The 20,832-nt window shown below is 41.8% G+C and overlaps 1 protein-coding gene across 3 annotated transcripts in view; it reads right to left on the reverse strand.

The window, feature by feature from the left end:
• The window catches only part of zfyve28 (zinc finger, FYVE domain containing 28), a 31,239-nt gene extending 14,621 nt beyond the window's left edge, over positions 1-16,618 (reverse strand). For all 3 annotated transcript variants that reach the window (XM_080413594.1, XM_080413593.1, XM_080413592.1), the window contains exon 1: positions 16,256-16,618. In XM_080413594.1, the coding sequence (XP_080269720.1) occupies positions 16,256-16,291 (36 nt within the window). In that variant the 5' untranslated portion in view covers positions 16,292-16,618. The remainder of the gene's footprint in view (positions 1-16,255) is intronic.
• Positions 16,619-20,832: the final 4,214 nt, after the last annotated feature.

The raw sequence follows: 20,832 nt of genomic DNA on the forward strand, positions 1-20,832 counted from the left end.
TCATAATGCAACCTAAAGAGGTGCCTCTTGTCTACTCTAAGGTATGCTAAATAAGGGACAAAAAAATATCCTATGTATGACACTTTAGGTTATGGAGACGCACACACACGCACACGCACACACACACACACACACACACACACACACACACACACACACACACACACACACACACACACACACACACACACACACACACACACTACAGGTCTTGTAGAGGGCTGGAGGTGATGGAAATGTTAAGGGTTTTCATAAAAGGCGACCACATGCTGACGTGTCTCATCATCACACAGCGGGTAGGTACCACAGGAGCTCAGTCTCAACAAGGACAGTGTGATGATGACGCACAGTGACGCACACCACAACGCTAAACAGTGTTATTTGCCATGTGTCTTCTGGAACTGCTTGGGGGACTCAAACTGAATAGAGATATTTACTGAACAAACCACCTCTCAGAAGGAGACCTTTTCCCTGAAGTTAGCTCTACTTCGCGTTGCATGATGAAGGCTACTCCCCATAGGGTCTCTCACTCCCCCAGCAAGCTGAATTTCGGGTAGAAACCTTGTATGTCCAAAACGGTTCCTATTCAGGAAATGGAAAAAAGAGCCTGTGTTCCAAATGGATCCAATGTAGTTATTATTTAGTCACAAGATCTTGTTAATACTTTCAATTGGTTAAATATTTATAAAACCCAGACACTTTAAATCGTTTTTCAAAAATAGCAGATATACAAGCTCACAATGTGTTGCAGTGCGCTGCATTGTGAGCTTAGAGATCGGCTAACTGTCTGGTATAACAAAGTAAGGCATTTACAACAAACAAAAAAGTTGAAATAGAGATACAAGGTTTCTGCCTGACAACAAAATGATACACAGCTGTCCCTTCCAGTGTAATCTTTTACACTCTCCATGGGTTTTGGGATGGCTGTTGTGGTGGTAGCACAGAGAAGTGTGTAATGTATGGCCGCAAATCTGAATCCTGGTCCCAACTGGGATGGTCAGTATGAGCATGGTTTGCCAGTAAACCTGTCCATCTAGAAATGAGCCTCACACCATCCCAAGTTGGATGTACACCGTCTCTCCTAATCAGAGCAGGTATCGTATTCAAGTCGTATCCTTAACGTTATTTATAAATGTTATTTATGTACATTACTTATAAAGGCTACATAATTACGGTATGTGGACACCACATCGACAACAAGTGGTTGAATGATGAGATACGGCACTATATGTCATCATCAATATGCACAAACACACTGTGTGGCTGATTCTAAGTGTAGGACTAGGATTCCAAAATACGTTTATTGTTACATTGAACGATTCTAGCTAGGCCCCCTTGTTTCTTGGAATTACAATGTTTTTAAAAGAGGGGATGAAGGTCCATCATGTACACCTTTCATCTTTGAAACAGGTACACACAGTAAAATCCAAGTTACGGGTCCATTTGGTTCCATTTGCACAGTCTTTGAGGTTAAACTAACACTGAGGATTTTAATGAGTACACAGAGGTGATGTCCCTGGGAGTTTACGGTCTTAATGTTATCATACGTCTCACAAGACAAACGTCAATGTCTGCTCAAATACGCTCCGATGGGGAGGGCGTGTGATTGCACACCTTGTAATTTACCTGTTTTCACACACATTTGTGGTAAGTATACACGTAGGGAGGCAGGTCACGCGCACACTCTCTCACACACACACACACACACACACACACACACACACACACACACACACACACACACACACACACACACACACACACACACACACACACACACACACACACACACACACACACACACACACACACACACACACACACACACACACACACACACACACACACACACACATCCTGGTTTTCCAGTTCTCTTGGATCTGTCAATTTTACAGTCATACAAATGACTAAAACTGGTTTGGCAATCTTTCTTTTTCCCCTTCTCAAATTAGTTTTGCTAGTTTGGAGAGAGAGAGAGAGAGAGCGAGAGAGCGAGAGAGCGAGAGAGAGAGAGAGAGAGAGAGAGAGAGAGAGAGAAGCAAAGAAATGCAGGGGGGGAATATGCTGTGGGACAGGCCCAGAACACCGAATGAGAGATGTCAAACCTGTGTGCTGCTATAACTATGCGTCAGGTTCTTTGTGTGAAAGATCAATAGAGAAGGTTTAGCATTACTGCATATTTGGTTTATTATTCAATTTGGGTCAAGCATCTAGCACAGGTGTAGGTATGTTGGATAAACAACACTGTATAATATTTTTCTAATACTGTTGGAGTAGGGTAACAGACAGAGGAGGCCCCGCCCACACAGCATTGCCAAGAGACACAAATGCATACGGCGGTAGTAGCATTAGCTACTGTACAGTACGCAAAGATACTGTGAGTGTTTCACACTGATCTCAATTGTTCATCCTCAACAAGGTCACATACACACTCCATCTCTATATATAAATCACCTGTGAAGGATGGGAATACAAAATGCTGCGCCCAGCTGCTTTGGTAATGAGACAAAAAGGACGAGAAAAAACAAAGGGGAGATTTGCCGACTACAATATGGAGAACTAGCACAAACTTTAATTTGGGGATTCTCTATAGGTCTATGACAGCATTAACGGCAATCCTCTGTGAAGACCTCTGTTGGTGAACAGGAATTAAGTCATGCCCGACTGATTGGAAGTTTAAGTTTTTGTTGCAGTATACTGGAACCGATTACAAGGAGCTAAAGATAGCCAGTATTACCCAATACCTGTTGATATTTTTGGGCCCACAATTAAACACCCACCAGTAATTTTTGTGAATAAGCTCTTTATGTAGTCTCACAAGGTATAAAATAAGTAGTTGGATATCAATAAGTACAATAAGAAAAATATGTCTGATAAATATTTTAGGCAATGTGCTTCATATAAAAAAGAATAAAACATACTGATATATAAAGCAATGCACTTAAAATAGGCTAACATTACTCTCACATCAGATTTTAAAACAAGGTAAGTAGATAACTCAACTAGTGCGAGTACACCGCTTTAAGAAATCCTTTCTCAAATCTGTTCTTTACAAGAGAATTTGTCTGCACTTTTATCAACAGGTTTTTCACCAATTAGACCACCAACCAACTAATTCAGGTCCAATCCAATCAGGAAGATCATTCAGTTTAACATTACACAATTATGTGTGAGTGAGTGGATACATTTTTATAACTAAGGTCAATATGAATTATCTGAAGGGCAGAATAAGGGGCCTAATATTCCTCAAGGAGACTCCTCAGAGGACTCCAGTGTTCCTCGTAAGGGTGCCATCAATTCCTTAGCAAAGAGATAGTTACAATGAAACCGTTTATGGCTCGTTCCTCAACTAGAAGCTCACTTGTTTTTCTCTTGTCTTTTAAGACAGAACCTGCCAAGACCTATGACAGTTTTTCCCTCTCCTGCGACACATCCTATTAAATTCAAATTGATTGTTTTATCGTACCTTCTGTACACTCCTGTTCTTATCACTTACATCGACTATGACATCATGTCTTCGGCAAACAGGAAACTGTGGTGGATCACAGCAGGTGAACAGAAAAATATAGTCCTCACACAGCAATTTAGCACCTGAAGCAATGTTCTTTTTTACGTTATGGCAAACACATGGTAACGGTGCACTGGTGCACCCATACATATCCTGTGACCAGACAGAGTGCCCAGAGTGGTCAAGTGACACATAATTACCAGTAAACAATTGAAATTACTCAATATCCAAACAAAGCACCTAAGGAGAGAAGAAATATAAAAGGGGGGGGGGCTATACACACACACACACACACACACACACACACACACACACACACACACACACACACACACACACACACACACACACACACACACACACACACACACACAAACACACACGAACACAATACAACAACCTATAAAAGTACACTGTCCAGACCTAGAGCCTATGAGATACAGAAACAAAACCCAGCAAGAAACCTTTTGTAGTGGGAGCACAATTCTGTGTGTTAATTGAACTCTGAAAGTGTAATTTTTTAAAAATTAACACTCCAGATTTTGCTGTGCAGTGTGGTGGCATTCCTTGTTAGGTTTCTGCAGAATATAGGCCAGCTCCAATGGGAGAAAGAAAAGGGAGTCATTGATATTGCTGCCGCCCTATGGCCTCCCTCTGCTGCATTCCACACACTAGAGGGAACATTCCAGCAGCGTTGCATCACGGGTACACCGTAAAATCCTGAGTGTTCATTTCACCCTGACGGTGTGTAAAGATGGAACCAAATGGACCCTTATGTACATTCTCTGAGTTACAAATGGCTAAATTCACACTCACGTTTTTACCGTAAGAAGTCAATAGTAGGCAATGTTCTGCATATGGCAACGGTGGACAACGCATCGTTTGACATTGAAGTTAATGGTCCTATCAAGTGGCTCGGCCTGCAGAACTTTAAACAGTCGTTTATCAAGTCAAGAACTGAGGTCCCATGGCACTCCTTGAAAGCAAACAGATCCCTGAGTGTTTCAGAAGGCAAACGTCTATCCCCTCCTCCTTCCTCCCTGTGTGTGGAAACTTCAAAACCCTCACGAACAAGAACACGGTCGCTCTTGCTGGAGGTTTCGTGCCATTTCTGACACGAGTATGATATCTTATCTCTCAGTACAATCCCAAAGAGGTCAAGGGATGTTAACTTCAACATCTGATAGAATACACACCTGGGTTAAACATACGTATTTTGAACTAGGCTTCAGCTGTGCCGGAAAAATTTGGCCATCCTATGCTATGTAAATCTAAAAACTCCAGTTTCAGACGTTAGTTAGTAGTAATTTGCTGTCACCTAAGCCAATGGCAATATAATGTCAAGATAGAAATTACTCAATATCATGATTCGAGGCATTTTGTGCAAAACGGGCCTCCCCCGCAAACTTTGGAAGCCAATCGTAGGCCAATTGGAATGAAATCTCAAAAATCTGTCAGGTTTTGATCACGTGACTACAGAGATAATATATATCGATTTGAGTGAGTATTCCACCCAATCTGTAGGAAACGGTGTAGTAGCAATAAGTGTTTTGAAGAAAATGCTAAACTCTGGGAGATGGAGAAAATGCGCTGCATCATGTTCCAAGGAATCCAGGGAAAATATTTTGAATGTACGACCTAAGGAGTTATATCATGAAGGGCCCTGTTATAGCGCCACCATGAGGCCAATTTGAAAGATTTGGGGCAGGGGTTCTTCCTTGGCCTAGTGGGAGCGTGCGTGCAAAGTTTCAAACCAAGCGGTCCAACGCAGCGACTAGCTGTTCACAGACAGATGGACAGACAGACAGACAGAGGCGAAAACATAATCCCTCACCTTTGGACGATCCGGCCTAAGGGAATAATTAAACTTGTCACTGTGCTGGTCTTCAACTCAACAACTGTTTGGTTATGAACTCAAGTAATGACAACTAGATCTGGATGATAGATTGAGCACACAAGTATTATTATATTCATATTGTTGCTTTATGACATTTGTTACACTTAATTTATTTTCTATGTTTTGCTTTTAAGTTTTTATGTAAAGATTTGTTATATGTTGTAACTTTAAGGCTGCTACTACCCCAGGACAAGGCTCCCCTGTAAAAGAGATCTTGTATCTCAATAAATAAAGGTTTAAAAACTAAATATTGTTACTAGTGTACTAAATTCGTCTCAACGTAATTTACAATGACCTCGCTGCAACTGACAACAAAAAAATCATCTCAAGTGAGACTGCAAAAAGATATTAAACATAAATCCAAATATCAATCCATAAGTCTTTATTCATATTCCTGACTTTGCATACAGTAGCAAGAGGCCCAACACTGCAGCTTTAAGATGATTTCACTTTCTATCACACCACTGAATTTGTGGACAGTCAAGAGTGCGAACAATAACATCTGGGATGGATTTGACTCCCAAACTTGCTATTTACGTCATCATGACCTGAGGAACAACCACCACCCTGCAAAAATGTGAAAATGATTCAGCACATTCAGAGCCAGTCCCCTGTGGCCCGGCACTGGCCCGTAACCACTACTGCTGTCAGTTGTCGCTGAAGCCCTCTCTTTGAGATGACTCAAAAACGTTAACCACTGTGGTTGGCGACCTGTCATTTCAGACCATTAAGCTCTCATAACCTTACCAGCAGTGAAAAGCACTCTTAAACCCCCCTCGGTCACAATCATTTGACAATGACTTGGCGAAACAGCGCTGACATTTTCCTTCAGAATAAATGAATGCCAATGCGGTTACTCTGATTAAGGCATGTGGTTGTCATTCAAAGAGTGTTCGGATCATCTGGCCTGTGTGTGTTATCACCTCACTCATCCTCACTGTCTTGGGCAAGCATTCTCCTTGAGCAGGTCTAGGAGCTTGTATTGATACTGGTATTAATATTGGGCTTGAATCCAATTCAGACTATGAAGCTGGGGGGCAATAACTGGCTAATGCCTTATGAACATCCATAGTGTTGATGCCGACGCATTGAGCCCACTTAAGGGACTTTATGAGAAACCTTGCCTCTGCCCTCCACAGTCTATTCCAGACTCATTTCACTGCTTTCTGGCTTCCTGCCAACAATATCTCTCTCAGAAGCACAGGCAAGTGTGTGTGTGTGTGTGTGTGTGTGTGTGTGTGTGTGTGTGTGTGTGTGTGTGTGTGTGTGTGTGTGTGTGTGTGTGTGTGTGTGTGTGTGTGTGTGTGTGTGTGTGTGTGTGTGTGTGTGTGTGTGTGTGTGTGTGTGTGTGTGTGTGTGTGTGTGTGTGCGCGTGTGTGCGCGCGCGTGTGTGTGTGTGTGTGTGTGTGTGTGTGTGTGTGTGTGTGTGTGTGTGACTGTCTGCCTGCAAGAGTTCACTCTGCTTCAGCCAGTCAGTTACTGGCAAAACGAGCAGATGTATTATATACTTCATCACCTTATTTCTTATTCAAGACTCAGCAGAAACACCCATTCAAGCACAACCAAAGGTTTGGGCTGCATACACAGAACCTTCTTCCACCAGTTCTAGATTGGCCTTAAACACCTCCTTGGACAATCAAATCAAGTTTAGCCACCCTCAAACAACAACATATATATATTAGAAAGTACTGTTCTTGAAGAAACAGTGTGGGATCGCTAAGAATGTTGAGCTGGTATTGAGTATTGATAGTGTTAGTAGTGTTATAGTAGGGTCATAATACAATGACATCAGCATTATGACGTCACTAGAATGGCATTACCATTCACTAGAATGGCATTATGCATTATGACGTCACTAAATGGCCTTTCTCCATTGAAATGACCCAAAAAACGGGGGGAATAATAATAATAATAGCTAGAAAATGTGCTCCTCTGAGCACAGGTCTCCGCCAGGCGAGTACTGTTCCTGATTAATCCTGTCTTACCTATTTATATTACATATTGTCACGTGTCACATGAAGCTTGACCAATGTTAGCTTGGCTGAGACGGACACACACACGGAGGGTAAAACATGTCACGTGAAGCTTGACCAATGTTAGATTGGCTGAGACGGACACACACACGGAGGGTAAAACATACTCTCCATGCCTTCGGCCTGGCGGAGACAATAATAAATAGTGAAGATAACATTAGTGTGATCGCTAAAGTGATCCCACAATTATATATATATCTCTTCTTCTGAGGACCGACCAGTGGGCCGGTGGACCAAGTCGTCACGCTCATGTCACTATGACTCAGCTATAACCATATAAGAAGTTCCCAATGCAGCCACGCCCCAAATATGGAGTGTGTTGTCTAACCTCAATGTGTCGTCATGGCATCAGGCGCAAACAAATCAGTCGATCAGCTCGATATATGGGCACAAAAGGGGTCATCCCATATACTGATGACATCAGCCATCTCCATATATGGGTATAAAAGGGACATGGACTGACAGATACAGATATCTCCATATTTGGGCGTACTGGTCGGATCTGCGGTCTAACGTAGGTGTGAGGGCTGCGTAGCCTCCCTCTATACGCACAGTATCACTCTGAAGACCTTTCAGTCGTGCTGAGTCATTCCTTAAATATTTGGCCTACATCTGGAACTTCTTTCACTAGTATTGCATTGTAAGACATTTGGTCTGTGGTAGCTGGCTACAGAGTTCTTGTCAGCAGCCTTTCAAGCACGTAACTCCAATCCTCTTAAACTCATCCCAGTCACATTCTATGGACCTACTGCATAATGCAAGCACTTTATTGAACTTATCACAGTCCCGTGAAGAATGTTTCCGCTGATATGGTTTATTCTTTAGAGGTGGGTGGTTGAATCTGCTCGGTTCGATTCAACTCAATTGCGGACCCCATCCTAGAGGCTACATTGGGTATAATAATACCAAAGAATAATATTACTCTCATCCAGGGCAAGTTCATTAACTGTGTAGATCAAGAGTGGTCTGCCCATCTGGAATGATGGCGTAATAATCTGTGTATGTTTGTCTCTAGAGGACTGCTCTAATCTGTTTTTTGATCTGTGTGATGAACTGTGCATGTGCCTGGCACATGGTGCAGCAGGCCTGGACGAGGCAACGTGGGGGATGCTAAGAGGATTTGGGGTCTCTGGTCCCCTGATAATACTGCACCATTTGAGGCCAGGCCATCTCGCTCCCTTTTAGCACCCGTGACCAACAGGACATTATTATGCAAGAAATAAATCCTGTTATACAATCTAGAGTTGGCTGCTAGTTCAGTAGTGACCCCAGATGGAATGGGAATTTTGGATTTACCAAAAACAACAACAACTACACAGTTACAAGAACACAGTGACGACACAGTAAATGATCCCCATTGCACTTCAACAATAACACCACCTACTGCAAAACAGGAAAAAAAAGAGTCAAAAACAAGAAAACAGGCACAAATCTGTTTTGGTTTTTAGTCAGCAAAATGAGAATGAAACAAATAGGCATAATTATGCAAAGTAATGATCTCTCCCTGCGGTTATGCACTACAACCCCTCTTTACTGTTGTGGAGCATGACTCACGGCTCACAGTTAGCCTGTGTACTCTGTCCACATACAGGTCATTGTTATGGAGAGCGACTGAGGGCAGCCGCTACACAGACTGTCCCGAATCAGACATAATGACAGTCATGAGCCAAGAGACTGCAAATGTGTGCACGCACACAGACACAAACAGGTCAACAGACACATAAAACTGTCTTCATCTACACCAGCTGCAGTGCAGAGCAGACTGTGGTGCTTTCTGCCATGGTTCAACTTCCCATCAAAGAATAATTCCTCAGATTTACAGCACTTTATTTTTCAAGTTGCTTGAAGATATTGATATGTGAAGCATATGGAGATCTCTGTATCTGTCTGTCTGTGTCCCTATTTTGCAAATATGGAGATCTCTGTATCTGTTCTTTGGGTCCTTGTCCCTTATATGCCCATATATGGAGATCCCTGATGTCATCAGTATATGCCCATATATGGCCCATATATGGGCATATCGGTTAGATCGGCGGTTCTGGACAACCGGATCTCCATATAATCCTATACAGTTACAGTATATGGGCATATCGGTCAGATGTGGTTCTAAAAGTAGTTTGAAGTCAATCACTCGGGCTGTTCTCGGGAGACAGACAAACAGACAGACAGAGAGTTCATGCATTTATAGACAGACAGGGCCAAAGAATGGCCGTTGGAATGATGCCCATTGGGAATGATGCCCGCTGGGAACGCATGCCCTTCCAGTTATGCGATACCCATTGTACCTGTTGTACCCGTTTGTCAGAGTACTCGTTGTAACCGTTATCAGAGTATGTAGTGCACTACCCATTATCATAGAGCGTCGCAGTTCCCGCCCACTTCCTGTTTTTTTTGGTGCCGGAAGAAAAAACTCAATGCATTTTTCCATTGACATTTCCAAAAATATTTATATCTATTAATTTAAGCCTCGAATCAAGCCATCATGACATGACATGAATCATGACCATAAACGTTTGATTCTGTGATTTTTTTTTGTTGAAAACGGCAAAACAAAGGGTATTTATTAAATATAGTATATCATATAATTAAATATAAAATTTAAAAAAATCACAGAAAAAAACGTTTTATGGTCATGATTCATGTCATCTCGTGATGGCTTGATTCGAGGCTTAAATTAATAGATATAAATATTTTTGGAAATGTCAATGGAAAAATGCATTGAGTTTTTTCTTCCGGCACCAAAAAAAACAGGAAGTGGGCGGGAACTGCGACGCTCTATAGCAGGCCAGTCTATGACATCAGAATATATAAAAGGGACACAGTCACACAGACAGGCAGATGCCAGAGATCTCCATATGTGCCCATATATACAGTATGCACATGGAGTTTGAAGTCAATCGGTCGGATGGTTCTCGAGATACAGACGTGAAGGAGATTTGCATAATTTATAGAACGATAGATAGATTCTGCCTTTAAGACCAAGAAAAGACATTTGTAATCAGAATCAGAGTCTGTTTATTGGCCAGTAATGTTGTATGTATATGATGGATTTGACTTGGTGCACTGCTCTTACAAGCTATATCACAATATTATGATTACAAACACCAAAATCCCAGATGATGACTAGTCTCATATAACAATATCAATACTATTTGGAAAATAGGCCTATTGCCCAGCCTTGGAGTATCAATATCTATAGTATCACTATTACCTAGCACCCAATTAAGCTTAATCTGCTTGCTAAATTACTCCAATGTGTCACAATTTGGCAACACTGCCTTCAGGAGCCAACCGATGTGCTGTGTCCTTCTCACTGTGAATCTAGTCAGAAGAAACAAAAGAACACTTGTCTATCCTGCAGGAGACAAGTGTCCAGGGCAGTTGATGGAATCCCTATTTTGGGCATGTCATAAGCAAACAATTCTAAAGAAATGTCTCTTTTAACCCACCCGCTCATATTGAACATAATTCCTGAGTAAATCGTTTATGAACAGAGCTAAATCCGTTTGTGTGCCTCAGCAAGGGCTTGTGTGTGTTGTCTTGTTGCGGCTTGTTCTGGGTCGCTGTTGGAGTCAGAGCTGTGTGTGTGTGTGTGTGTGTGTGTGTGTGTGTGTGTGTGTGTGTGTGTGTGTGTGTGTGTGTGTGTGTGTGTGTGTGTGTGTGAGGAGTCAAGCCAATAGTTTGTTTGGTGACGACGACCTCACTTTTTTCCCCTCTTTTTTTTTACAGTTTCTTGACAAAAAGGTCATATTTTTTGGTTGCCATTGCGCGACCCCGAGTGCACCTTCCCGCGACCCCACTTTGGGTCGCGACCCATAGTTTGAGAACCGTTGGCCTACAACCTCACAATAGACACGTATCACGATACAGAGGCCACGATACGATATGTATCGCGGTACGTGGATTTTGAATAATGACTGTGTACTACTAAATTTACTTTTGCAGAGTCCTAAATCACCGATTGCCGATGTTTTGACCAATATACTGTCAGAAATGTTTAAGTTTCCATTTCCAAATCAATTTGATATTGTAGCCTCTGTATCGATACGATTATCGGCAAGGAATACGATATGATTATTGCCGAATCGATTAATTGAGCACAGCCCTAATTGTAACGCTTTGTGAGCTTGTAGATCGCTAGTATTTCCGCTATCCTTAAAATAGGACTTAAGTGGTTTAAATGTTCCTAATTTTATTGTGGTGGCCCCCTGGGACCCCCTCAAGGACCCCTGGGGGTTCCCAGACCTGACTTAACCATAGAGTTAAGAGTACAGATGAATGTTTCATACAGCCTCTTCCAAATGCAATCAAGACTTGTAGGATCAAAACGCATGCACCTTGACTGCATGCTTTGTGCCTTCCAGACGACCAATATTGAACGGAGCAATAAGTAAAGTATTGTGATCATGAAAAATGGAGGTCACCAATAATGATCAATAAGATACAACACATGGGAAATCAATACAACCGCTCTGTTATTATCTATGAGTATGTGAGACTCGGGCGGCATCTTCATAAATCCCCTCGTCTTCCACAGCTACTCCGCTTGAATCATGGTCTCCCCAACACCTTGGGGGGGGGAGCCGAGAGGGAGCTTCCCAATCCTGCAATGAATTTAAAAACGCCTTCAATTGCCTGGCCTGTCTAGATCTGCACCAGGGGTCAGCTCTCTAAATCCAGGCAGCTGACACCAAATCAATTACCGCACGGCTGTTGGGTAAGCAGATTGGAGACATCCATAAAGAGCTCCTGAAACCAGGCTACATATGCAGCCACGTTGGCCGGCGCTCAGCAGTTTGCCGTTCCACCCGCTTCCCCTCCTCTCTATGCCAACTGTGCAGAAACCACTCTGGGAAGACAAGCCCCTAATTACTTTGGCTGTTCTCTCGCTTCTTCCACTTGCATTTGAGCAATAATCACAAAGAAACCAGGCCTGGGCTTGATGATGAGTGACAAATGGACAGCATAGCAAAAAGGAGAGGTGAAGAACAGTAGGCATTTTAAAAGCAGACCATGAACATACCTACATGGTAAAATCCTTAGTGTTAATTTGACTCCAAAGACCTGTATGGAACTTCCATTTGTACACTCTGCAGAGTTAAGGCGGTTACACACCGGCGAATATGCGAATATACGCAAAATTCGGACTCGTTCCGAATAATTAAAAGACGCTTTTTCGCTTCGCGAAACTGATGTGGAAGCTTGCATTGACTTTAAGTTTTTTTTTAATAATAACGTATTATTCGCATGAAAAAATCGTCCCGGTGTGTAAGGACCTTTAGATTAACATTGAGATTTTGCTGTGTGCACCTAAAACCATGTGTTATATCACCTACACTTGAAAATGTAAAGGAATCCCCCCCCCACGTATAATTTTAGGGGTGGCTGAACAGTAGATCAACCTATTATCAGTGTCTGACCGCGTATTGTAGCATCCAAATATTCAGACAACGGATATCTAGCACTAAGATGGACCCTCTTCACACAAGACACTTTGGCAGAGTGAAAATTATTTAACAAAAAAGGGTGTTATACACAGTAAAATTGTGTGTCAATGTAACTCAGAGTGTGAAAATTGATTAATTCTTTACACTTAGTTAAATGGACACTGGGGAATTTACTGGGTAATATGTTTGCCCGGTGAAGAGGATCGGAGGAAACAGAAGGGAAATTAGTACCATCCAACAGACGGAGGTGAGTGCCCCCAGCCTGGTGCTGGTTGTGGGCCTGTCACACTGACAGATGAGGTGGTCTGGCGCTGAAGGTCAGTCCCTGAATGCCTGATAGAGTAATGCCAAGAAAGGAGCAAAGGCTACTGAGGAAATGTACAGGTTTAGCCTCCTGACATACCTCTCTATCACTCACTCTGCAAATCTTCCTCTGATAAATGAAAGGTGAAGAGATAGTGGCCATTTTGGTGGCTTGGAAACCTGAGCCAGGTCTCATCTTTGCCCATGTCTACAGACTTGTGTGCGGTCAGGTATGCATTTCTGAACACAATGTGCACCCATTGTTTCAGCCTCCTCCATCCAAACCTTAAGGCTTCACAAAACAACTGCAAAAGGGGCAGAACATTCATAGCATAGCATAGCATAGCTTGGTTAAAACTTTAAAACATATGGGTTCCCCCAAACAGCTGTTTCAGGAGGGATAAGTCTAGATAAAAGAAACCAGCTTAACCAGTTAAAAGCGCCTGCAAGGAATGTTAAAACTCTTACAGTGGTGTGTACAAAATGTGGGTCAGCCAACCTTTGCCCTACAGTATGTCTTGAATCCCTCCAGTAGACAAGGTAGCTCTAACAAACAAAAATATCAGGAGGAGATAGTGCTATCATACTGGAGTCAGACAGAATAGACAGGTACATTATGTCCCTCTGTGTTGCACTGAATTCTTCAGAGCACCGGGAAGGGATTGTGTTGCAGTGGGAGAGGAAAATCCTCCTCAGTGACTTATCTAGGGAGGTAAAGAGAAGCTCTGGAAATATCAATAGCCTTGCTCCAGTCAAGGGGAACATGCTGATTCAACACTTTTCTATCTCTAGGAGAACATAGTTCAATAATAAACGACTTAGTTGATGCAAAATGACAGTGCTATGCGGCGTTGAACAATAAATGCCACAATACTCTGTAAGGCTGGCCACATATTTGAGACAGAAATACGGTTTCACCTGAGCAAAAACATAACCTACAATACTACTAGAATATCAAATGATTCTTCTTGAATATTAGAGGTACTTAAGCTTTCTTTGCATGACTCTTCTCCGTCTCTGTTAATTTACATAGTTAACAAAGTACCCTATTTGCTTCAAGTGCTTATCTAGTTCGTTATGGCAGAATTGGTGATTGATTATTTAAAACCCAAAGGCATACATTTAATAGTGTTCATTCTTACCAAGGTAGTGATTTGTCAGAAAAAAATACTGACGTAATAGCTCAACACTTGAAAGGCAGTGGTCTCCCATTGAATATGACAACACTCTTGTGAACCTTAGCACTTAGTGTTTAACCCTAACAATGGACAACAAAAATGCTGTAACAGCAAACATGGTTAAACAGTGATGACGCAGGAGTGTCTGTATGTGGTAAATGGCAAGGCTATCTATATTCATGTGGGTTTCATTTTATCTTTCATTGACTGCTGTGAGTGAAACCTCAAGTTACTGTCATCCACAAGTTCAAACAACTGACTGCAAGTGACTTCTATTCATTGACATGTTACAGCTGCATTATATGAATAGGGGATAAATATGAACACAGCCTTTAATCAATGTCTTCATATACACTTGAAAGAAACATTTTTGGAAGATTCTTGCTTTGATATAATAAAGATATAATAAATTGATATGTGGATTTTTTTTTTGTCATGTGCTACACCATCAAGTCTAGGAGACCATCTCAAACAACATTTCCCCTTTTTAAAAAACTGACAGCCTTTTGTTACTAGGAAATAAAGTAGTCAATTCAATGTATTTCATCTCAATAATGCCTTTCATACAGATTTGAGACAGCACAAAAATGCCTTGTCTGAAAGAAAAGTTATATTTTTAAGTTCTGCTTGTGGTGATGACTGTAGGATTTTTTCCCCCAGGTTTGTGAGACACAACCATTCACCTGAAAAACTCGGTAGACATTGGGATGTTTTACAATCTTTTGGCTCTTGCAATGAGTGACAAATACAATAATAATTAAGTAATAACATTGTTGGAAAGGCATTTAACCAGGCCTTGGCATATTTGAAAGCCAACCTGGAGGCAGAACCTGTTCTCAATAATTCTCACCATTGAAATCTCAACTGGCAGATAAATAGCTTTATTCTGCTGTCCTTTTATGGAACAGTTAAGAAGAGAGGTTTAGATTGTTGATTGCCCTTTGTGGGCAACAAGAAGTTCCTTTTAGTTCCAGTGGGCCCTTTCAAATGTACTGTATATAGCCTAATACCATCAATAGCTCTCGGTCCAAAATGTGTCTGGCAGAATGAATAAGTTGAAAATAATGAACCATATACCCACAGTTCGTTAAACTAGGTTTCCTATGGAAGCATCTTCACAGTTCACACCGACTCATCCTAAAAAAAGTGCTAGTGTCAACATGGGAAATTGATCATTTAACGAACAAGAGAACAAGCCCTAATTAACTATTCTGCATTGTGAGGCATGTTTCAATAAGGAATCAGAGCACATCCACAACTTGAACACGGTACAACATGCTGGCTATAATTGTTCACATACCTCTGACCTTTGTGTGCAGTCACATTCATCAGCTTTGTCATGATGAATTTGAGTTTGCTCTATATCTTCCCTTCAGAAATCATTGCCTTTATTATTATTATTATTATTATTAAAATGATCATTATTGTCAGTGTATCATTTACATAATGTAAGTCAAGCCATGTCATAAAGAAGACTGGTTGCTGCTACTTATTATTTCCATAACTTAAACACCATTTGCAAATGATGATGATGATGATGATAATCTCCCCTCTAGATTTAACAGTCAGCAAATTAGTTTATTCTGCCAAATCACTGCATTGTTGCCAGACAAGAATGTGGAATGTGACATGATAGCTCTTATTTACTGAACAGAAGCAGCAATCTTAGCCAGCATTAGCAAATGTGTATGGATGGTAGTGCATGATGTGGTAGGTAGTGTATGTCTGCCTAGTAGCAAGCTACAATGATCACAGCAAATTATATCGACTGGTTTGCTAGCTGTCTCTCGAAAGATTGTTTTTTTTACACATCAACTGTGCTTTAAAAAATGACTGAGGCCGGCGCTGACTTGAACTATGAAACGGCAGTATTCAGCAGCATAACTTACCTTGGGCTTGTACAGCCACTTTCGAAAGCGATTCATCGTTACCTCGCCACCTTCCTTTGTCACAGCAACCCCTCCTCTTCTACCTGTGTGTCTGTGATAGTAGCGGCAATACACTGCTGCTAAGCTAACTAGCGTTGCTGCTGGTGGTGGATTCTAAAAAAAAAAGCGTTGCCCCAAAACGGTAACACTGTTATAAAAAAAATAAAAAATAATAATAATTAAATAAATAAAAATAAATTATTTATAACGTTTTATTTCCATCTTCACTGAATCCGAGGATCTGCTTGTCTGTCTGTCTCCCCCCCAGCCCGGCCACTTTCTTTCCAAGTCCCCCTCACTGACGATGTGGACACGCAGAGCACGGACTGCTCTCTGTCTCTAGGCTGGCAGTGGCTGTGCTCGGCTCTGAGTCTCAGTCTGCTGTACTCATGAGTTATAAGATATCTAGAGGACGGACTGCCCCGCCCCCACCAATTAATTTAAATGAAAGTTGCTTACAAGCGCATGAAGCACCCGGAAGTACCTCTACTTCCTGAATGGGCTCCAATATTGGAGCCAATAGAGCAAGCGTACTAGTGTTTCAGACACTAGACGCACGCGCAGTAGCGTTTTAAATGCAGAAGTCCTGCAATCTCAGATTTGACCACCAGGCGACGGCAACTTCACTGTTCTACCGGGGTTTTGGGGGCTTGGACTCCGCTCCGTTCAGTTCTGCTCTACTCTCTGGCTCTCTCTCTCTCTCTCTCTCTCTGATGAGTCGACCGTCCCTTTGACAACCAGTGTTGCCAGGTTTTACGAGAGAAACAGCAACCAGGTATATGAAAACAAGCCCAAAAGAAGCGCATCCTTCACCCTTTAAACATACCGTAATACATTGGCTATTTGAAAATAGCCGATCTACAAGCTAGTGAGTTTGCAGATCTGCTATTCAAAAATATTTAAAAAACATATTAACAACACAAATCTCCATTGTATATGGGGGTCCCTGGCATAAAATGTTTTCAGGTGAGGGACCCTATTGTCTGCAGACCCTCACTGAGGGTCTGCAGACAATACATATTAATTTGGGGGCACCAATAATTTACAAGTGACTTTACTGAAAAACAAGTCCAAAGTCGCTTATAATAAGCGGACATGGCAACACTGTTGACAACATTTACCTCCCACTTTCACAGTAACACGTCACTATACACGCTACGTCATAATAATTGTTGTTGTGGCGAGCAACCGCCAACAAAGGATTTCTGTTTTGTGTGTGTGTGTGTGTGTGTGTGTGTGTGTGTGTGTGTGTGTGTGTGTGTGTGTGTGTGTGTGTGTGTGTGTGTGTGTGTGTGTGTGTGTGTGTGTTTTAATAGAAACCTGTAGTTTGAATTTTCAATATAGAGATGAAATACACAAGGTCCAAAAACAAGTAGGCCACAAAATGGCAATAAGTATACCATAGAGAGATTTAAAGAAGACGTGTATAACACAATAATAACAACAACAAAAAAATACAAAAGGGGCACACAACAGGCCTATTAATTGGAGTCTGGGGCGCTATACATTTGAAAAAGTATTGTGTGTGTGTGTGTGTGTGTGTGTGTGTGTGTGTGTGTGTGTGTGTGTGTGTGTGTGTGTGTGTGTGTGTGTATATATATATATATATATATATATCTTGATATATATATCTTGATATATACAGTATATCTTGAGCCATCAAATATCAAATCTTCCTAAAGGGTTTGTCTAATTCTCAGAACATTATACTATTGCTTTTCATACATTAGCTAACTAGCCAAAGTTCTGATTGCACGTGGACTCATGTTCATACTTCACCCATTCTAGGTTTGTGATAGGCCCAGTACATCCTTTCCAGTGGAGATGATCTCCCCAGAGTCCCCAAGGCAAAGAACCCAGTGGTGCAGAGAGTATTCTTCTGCACACTAATTTTCGAAACAACGGTCAATTCTGTCATAGATACATTAAGCAACAATGTTCTCAAATCAGATCAACACAACACAGGACATCACCTCTCAGGATCAATGCACAGTTATTCTGAGATATGTTGTTGCTAATGAGAGGCTTATTGCAGTGGTCAAATAAGGACGCCACACACTGCCATAGAAAAGGAGAAGACAGAAAAAAAGACTCTGTAGAGATGGCTCATGATGATGAGACACTCTCTGATGCAGAGAGAGCATATGAGGTAAATATGAGGTTTCTCTCTGGTACCTCAGTCTGCCCTCCAAGAGTTCAGCAAGTGTTTACTCAGGTTTGACAGCAGGGCGGTGGAACACTTCTATTGGGAGCTGAAAAGTTTAGCCGGACCGTGGAAAAGACAGAAAACTTCATCACCGGATGAGTAGGCTACATGTCCAGGGCAGTGCCAGTGGAGGATGGATCTGGTGAAGCAGAAGATGAGATTGAAAGAGTGAACACTTGCACTTTCTGCAAAGATTGTCCACTGTGCTGCTACCAGATACTCAGGTGGTTCAGCTTGCTAACAGATAATAACATGCCATATGTCATTGTCCTCGCATACAACTTTCTGCTCACGCTGTCCATCACATAGGTTTGCTGTGAAAGTACATTTTCAACACTGAAATTCATAAAAAGCACAGGACCACTTGGAGGCTTTCATGTTGATGCTAATGAGAAGGACATCCTCATGACCCTGGACACAGATACTGTGATTGACAGAGTTGCAAAGAAGAGTGTAGGCCTACTGCTGACTAAACAGGTACAGTAGTACTAAGTATAAAAATAATCATAATCATAATCATTATTATTATAATCATTATTAATATCCAACCATCTCTGATTGAAGATAATGGGTGATGTGATGTGTCTCAATCAATCATTGTCTCATGCTCTCTCTCTCTCTCTCTCTCTCTCTCTCTCTCTCTCTCTCTCTCTCTCTCTCTCTCTCTCTCTCTCTCTCTCTCTCTCTCTCTCTCTCTCTCTCAGGCCTTCATTTGTTTGAGGAGTTGTTCTCCTAATTGTTTGTGATCTTCTCTATGAAGCAGGCAGTCAAGGGCCATGCAACATTTTTGGAGTATTAAAATGAACAATATCTTTGGGTGATGTTCCCATTTACAGGAACAAGTTGAATATTTACAAAACAGTTGTGGCCTTGTGGCCAGAGCTACAGAAACATTTAATACTCTAATTCAAATGGCTCCTACAATTATACTATCTATTATTATCCTATCTATCCAATACTCTTGGATCGAGTGTCACACTTATTATAGACTGAAGAATCTGAAGATAATACAATGTGATCATTTGACTCAATCGTTAGTCTCTCTCTCTCCCTCTCACATGCTACCTATTTGAGGAGATGTTCCCTCTCCTGTTTATGAAGCCTAAAGCTGGGCCATTAAGGACCAGGCAGTATTTTTTCATGTAGTGAGTTAGTATTAAACCTAGAACCCTTACAGACTTAAGTGAAGCTGCTGCATGCATGCCTGCCTGCCTGCGTGTGTGCCTGCGTGCGTGCGTGTGTGTGTGTGTGTGTGTGTGCGCGCGCGCGTGTGTGCAGGAGCTGGGCTTGCATTTCTGTTTACGTGCGTCTGTTGCCAAGTAACGACTGTCACTATACATGGCAACAGTCCCAGACAAGTAGCTGGTGTTAGCGAATTTGCCAAGACAAAGAAGTTATCTCCACGTGAGTGAGTGTTATCAACGTATTATCTCGTTTTTCTGCATGCCTCTTCCAGTTACATGTTTTTATTTTGTAGTTTTTCATTAGCCTATCACAACAATAAACATAACCATTTTTTTTTGCTAGACAAAATGGCATCAAATCACGGATCCCTCGTCAAGGAAGCTACTTTGCTGCTTGACAAATTCCCCTGAGAGCCAAGGGCCCCTGGCCCAATGGCCAATACAGCCCACTATGCATGCGTAATGCCTGGGATTCGAACCCAGGTTTCCTTCGTGGAAAGCCAACATCTTAACCACTAAGCCAAAGGGAACTCTCTATAGCTCGGGGGAGATATTAGACTTTCAGGCCATCAGGCTGAGGTTATGAACCACTCTGTTACATTCACCCCCTTTTGACCTCCTCCCAGGGGGAAACCCGATCCGGGCCACGGCACCATTGTAACGCCCGGGATTCGAACCAGGGTCTCCCACGTGGAAAGCCAACATCTTAACCACTAAGCCAAAGGGAATTCCCTATAACTCAGGGGAGATATTAGACGTTCACTCCATCAGGCTGAGGTTATGAACCACTCTGTTACACATGTGTGTGTGTGCGTGTGCGCTTGCATGCGTACGTATGCGTATGAGCGGGGCTTGTGATATGGATATTGGACACTAATTTAGAAATGTTGATCAGTGTTGCCATGTCCTCTTATTATAAGCGACTTTGGGCTTGTTTTTCTGTAGTTGCTTGTAAATATTGGCAGTTGTGGGTTTTCTCCTAAAGTGTAGTTGCTTATTTTGGCTTTTTTCCTAATGTTGTTTAAACCAGTGTTTCATTTTCAAGTCAAGGACCCCCAAATTAATATATGTCTGTGGAACCCCATCTGAAAATATTTTATGCCAGGAAGTCAGGGACCCACATACAAGATTTGTGTTGTTAAAATGTT

This window comes from Gymnoscopelus braueri, assembly GCF_963280865.1.
Source record: "Gymnoscopelus braueri genome assembly, chromosome: 19".
In the NCBI taxonomy this organism is placed as follows: Eukaryota; Metazoa; Chordata; class Actinopteri; order Myctophiformes; family Myctophidae; genus Gymnoscopelus; species Gymnoscopelus braueri.